This window comes from Borostomias antarcticus, assembly GCF_949987555.1.
Source record: "Borostomias antarcticus genome assembly, chromosome: 34".
NCBI classification, from domain to species: domain Eukaryota; kingdom Metazoa; phylum Chordata; class Actinopteri; order Stomiiformes; family Stomiidae; genus Borostomias; species Borostomias antarcticus.
Window position 1 is genome coordinate 5,122,327 of NC_140267.1, and position 5,327 is coordinate 5,127,653.

The following is a 5,327-nucleotide window of genomic DNA, read 5'->3' on the forward strand; positions in this document are numbered from 1 at the left end:
TCATTCAGTCGAGGTTTCTTATTGCGACCATAACCCGTGCCAAGGCTGTGCACATCATGGATGGTAAGTTAGACCTCCAGCATTGATTACACGAGTCTGTCACGACTTTAAGACGGTAGTGTTTAAGCATGTTTGTTCTTTAAAGTTAACGATTCTATGTTGTACATTAATTTATCTTTATATGAAAAAATTACAAATATCACATTTATATTGGCGTCAACCGAAAACGGACTATCCACCAGTTGTTTATTGGGTTTAAAAGGAGATGAATAACAGGTCGACAATATCTTTTTTATGGGTGGTTCAGTTAGTATGAAGGTTTTTACTATGTTATTTTGTTTTCTAAAGCAAACGTATGAAATACTACTCATGTAACATCTATCTTGGAATTTCTATTATTTGACTGAAATCCGACTTCATTGTAACTTATGATTTGAGTTAATAAGGGTCTCACTGTACTGTACATGATCACAGGGGCAGGCTGGTGGTTTCCGGTTTTGTTTAGGTACTGTCTCTTTCTTAAATAACTTCACTGCCTTCTCTTCAACAGTACATATGCCTTCTCTGATCGGGGACCATCACACTTTGAGTAAGTAGAGTTACTCACAAACTGCGCACTTGCCTCCACAAGAGTTTTGCCATTGCAAATGAGTGACTTATCGTATGTTAGGCCTAGTACTATCTCTATTACTATCTCTATCTGGGGTGGATAATATTTCTCCTTTTCACTTCCTCAAGTGCGTTGTTGGTGGCTGCAGTCCTGTTTCGCAAACATGCTCAGTAAACCTGTTAAGTAGTGTTAAGTGATGAGAGAGAGAGAGAGATGTCTCAATGTCTATCATGTAAAACCATACTCCTGAGGTAGTAAATAGGAACTTGATGTTTTAGTAGTGCAGTGTCCCAACAGTTTTTTCTGAATTGTATGGTTTTTGTTGTTGGTGCCTTCCTACATTCATTTGCATACTTTCTCTTTTTGCAAATGACTTGACAGCGTTGATAAAAACACTGAGGTCAAACTCACTTCAGTTACCAGCTGCGATGGAATAAGACTTACTTTAATTGCCTGCAAAATGTCATTGGGTTCAGTCCACATCCCTGTAGTTGCACCAGACAAACCACAGAACCCCATGTTCATGTATTTGAACCCTATGTTCATGTATTTGAACCTAGTTGAGGTGCAAGTGATTTATCTGTCATTTTGAACTACTGATCCATTGGTTTCATGGTACTGTTAAACTAATCGTAGTGCACTTCAAGTAATAGTATTTACAAATAGTATGAGCCCCAAGTGTGCTGTAGGCCTGCATGCTAAAGCACTCCCCTGTCTCCCCCTCCCGATCCAGTGGCCGAACCCGATGTCCAGATCTTTGAGCAGCCCAAGCAGAGAGGCATGCGCTTCAGGTACAAGTGTGAGGGGCGCTCGGCCGGCAGCATCCCAGGAGAGAGGAACTCTGACAACAACAGGACCTATCCTAGCGTGCAGGTGAGCATATTATTTACCTGCGTAGAACACAAACCCTAGATACAGACACTTCCTGCCTATCACACACAACTTAGATTACTAACACTCAGTCTGCTGATGAGGGTCGCATGTTACCTGTCCTTCCTACCCAAGTTACTCTCAGCTCTCCCAAAACCACCTAGTTTAGTTCACAGGTGAACGTGTCCAGTCCCACTTATCCACTCGTTTAGTTCACAGGATTCACAGCACGAATGCACAAAGCGCTTCACAATACAAATAACACATAAAAAGGAAGAAAGAGCGACATACAAAATGCAATAAAAAAATGAGGAACGCTTCACGAATTTGCGTGTCATCCTCTCTGACCCTCCGCTAGATCCTGAACCACTGTGGCAAAGGCAAGGTGCGCGTGTCTCTGGTGACGAGGAGCGAGCCCTACAGGCCACACCCACACGACCTGGTGGGCAAGGACTGCAGGGACGGCTACTACGAGGCGGAGTTCGGCCCCGACCGCAGGGTCATCGCGTGAGTCACCGTGCCATGCTTCATCAGGGTCTTCGTCATTATGTCACACGGTGACCATCAACAAGAGAGAATGAAACAACAACAAATGCAGCGACATCTTTAATGTCTCTCTCTCACGCACACACACACGCACAAACGCACAAACACGCACACACACGCACAAACACGCACAAACACACACTCATTCTCATTAAAACACACACACTCTCTCTCTGTATTAACTGTCCTGTTTGTAAATGTAGCACATCTTTGTGTGATGAGTGAAACGGGGAGGGAATTCCCCAGATTGCGTCACTGTTACTGTGTGTGGCATTTCTGTGTGTTCGCTCGTGTGTGTGTGTGTGTGTGTGTGATGTCAGCACCCTAACGCTCAGTGTATTTCTTTGACCCCCAGCTTCCAGAACCTGGGTATTCAGTGTGTGAGAAGGAGGGAGGTCAAGGAGGGGATCATGCAGCGGATGGCCAGAGGTGTCAACCCCTTCAACGGTCAGTCCCTGTCACGGCGTGGACACACACACATCCTGGCTCTGACTCTGTCACAGCGTGGACACACACACATCCTGGGTCTGTCCCCATCACAGCGTGGACACACACACACATCCTGGCTCTGTCCCCATCACAGCATGGACACACACACATCCTGGCTCTGACTCTGTCACAGCGTGGACACACACACATCCTGGCTCTGACTCTGTCACAGCGTGGACACACACACATCCTGGCTCTGACTCTGTCACAGCGTGGACACACACACATCCTGGCCCTGTCCCTGTCACAGCGTGGACACACACACATCCTGGCTCTCACACACACACATCCTGGCTCTCAGTGGCAGACTAACCTAAGGAGGGATGTCCAGTGGAGGAAAGAGTTTAATGAAGCAAAATAATTGAGATTTAAAAATGGCTGGTCGAAAAATATATTTTATTGGGGGCCAAGCAGTGCAGCTGCTGCAGCACTCATAGTGTTTGTACCTTTTCTTATTATTTTTTTATTTTTTATATATTTTTTATTTATTATTTTATTTTTTATTTTTTATTGTATTTTTTTATTTTTTTATTTTTTTATTTTTTTATTATTATTCTGCCATTGGAGTCTATGGCAGCCCATAGAACCGTATGGTAAAAAGTTGTGAAAATTGGCACACTCATTCATGAGTGGAGAGGTCTTTTCACCAAGACCCATGTCCACAGCTGTAACCCTCTAGCGCCACCAACGTGTCAAAGTTGGAAGTGCATTTAGGCACACAACTTTTGACCTGTATGACCGATTTTCAAAAATAAGGTACAGTTGGAATCCCTGGCTCATGCCGAGTTCATCGCACCCCATGATGTCATTTTCCACCAATTGGATTTCCCGCCATTTTGTATTTTGTGTAAAACACTTAAAATGTATCTCCTCCTAGGGATTTTCACCTATCTACATGAAACTGGCTGTACTCATTCGCTAGACCAATGTCCACAAAAATCTTACAGGGATTTTTGATTGTCGAAGGTGTTCGCCCGCTACAGCCAATCGAATTTGGCGTCCACGCCGCCAAACAGGAAGTGTGGTCATATCTCAGTAACGTTTTGATGCATCATAACCACATTAGGCACACTCATCGGGGACGGTCCCATGATCCCTGTCACCAAGTCGATTTCGACACCTCAAACTCTCTAGTGCCACCAACCTGTCAAAGCTGGAACTGCGTTTATTCTGAACCGCATGCCCGATTTTCAAAACTGCGGTAGGGATTCGAACACGGCTATGGCGTGTTTTTATGGCGTGTTTCACTAGTTGTCTTTGATGCGCTGGTCATGCGTCCTGCTTGGCCCACACATTTCTGCTTCCAGCTATATTTCGGATATTTTGTTGTCCTAAACAATCTTAAATGGACAGAATTCACACAACATGAATCATTATCGTGCTTCACACTACTGCGTAGGAACTCACTGACCTGTGTTGAGGTGGATCTCTCTGTCGTTTCTCTGCAGCCTAAGAACAGCTAGTGGGTTTCTCATGTACAAACAAGAGCTGCTCCACTTCCCCATTCTTCTGCTCTGTTACCCAACGCTGCTGCGCGCCACGTGAGGGGGGAACTGTGGATTTAGTGTGTGTGTGTGTGTGTGTGTGTGTGTGTGTGTGTGTGTGTGTGTGTGGAGGGGAGGAGTGGGGGGGTTGAACCCTGAAATCATGTTTATGGGGCTTTAAAAAGTATGCATAAAAAAATCTAACAAATGCTAAAATATTTAGTGTTATAGGAGAGAGAGGGAGGGAGAGAGAGAGAGAGGGGGAGAGCGAGAGGGAGAGAGAGGGGGAGAGAGAGAGGGAGAGAGACTTATTGGCCACTGATTTTACTGGCATTGACATGTTTCATAGTGTCCTTAAACAGGTGAATGGGTTCAATAGCCCAAGTCAGGAAGTTGACCAGAAACAGGATGTCTAGTAGGACTTTTCATATCATAATCATGTTAGTGTTCTCACGCAGACATGCTTGGTTGTGTTCCACTCTCTGATTACTCAAATCTGTGCCCTGTGTTGACCAAGTAGGAAGTGAAAGCAGGAAGTGGTCAGAGAAGAATGACCAAGTGGCAGCAGCGCTGTCAGAGAGCGAGCGGCCCCTGGTCCATGTGGAACTAGTGTGAGATGGAGAAGTAGAGACATCCCCCAAAATGACCTTTCCCCTCAGACGGTCACTACCTGAACGGTCAACTAGCTCGGCTCGGCTCTCTAACATCCTCAAAGAGGCCATTTGTGCTGCAGCGTACAGTAAATAACGCAAAAAAACAATCAAATTAAAAATTACGAAACAGTTAAAAACAAGAATAATGAAGTTAGTCATTCTAATTGAACTGAAATGTGTTGGGGCCTATATGGGTCATTGAGGTCGTGAATTCACTTCTCTCTTCGACACACTTCTGCAGTGAAACTCAGCTGTTTCCTGTTCAGAAGGAGATACCCCCCCCCCACTTCCTGTCTGCCAACACTGGCTCTCGCTCCAGCTTCATCACAAGTGTTCATCAGCTACTCGTCAGTCAGTCATTAGTGGTAATATCCATTATGCTATAGGCCTTCTCTCTCTGACACAATGATGATGTAACTTCCTGGCCATGACAACCAGTAGCAGTATTGTGTGTTTATGTGCATGTGTGTGTCTACGGTTTGTCTATGTGTGTATGTGGAGAGTTCACTGTAACCTACTTTATGATAACCCTCAACTTAAAATATAACCTTAACCCTCAGTATTATGACCCGAACCCTACAGTATCATAACCCTAAATCTACAGTCGGACCCCAACTCCAACCCTACAGTAAAACCAGGATCCTACGGAGAGTTAGCCATCCTCTGTCCACACAA

The 5,327-nt window shown here is 44.8% G+C and overlaps 1 protein-coding gene across 1 annotated transcript in view; it reads left to right on the plus strand.

Annotated features, from left to right (window-relative positions):
* rel (v-rel avian reticuloendotheliosis viral oncogene homolog) overlaps positions 1 to 5,327 on the plus strand; it is a gene marked incomplete at its 3' end in the record, with an annotated part of 11,203 nt that continues 5,876 nt past the window's right edge. The window contains exons 1-5 of the mRNA XM_084460930.1: positions 1 to 63; positions 551 to 589; positions 1,344 to 1,483; positions 1,839 to 1,987; positions 2,382 to 2,473. Coding sequence (XP_084317056.1) covers positions 57 to 63; positions 551 to 589; positions 1,344 to 1,483; positions 1,839 to 1,987; positions 2,382 to 2,473 — 427 coding nt within the window. The 5' untranslated portion in view covers positions 1 to 56. The remainder of the gene's footprint in view (positions 64 to 550; positions 590 to 1,343; positions 1,484 to 1,838; positions 1,988 to 2,381; positions 2,474 to 5,327) is intronic.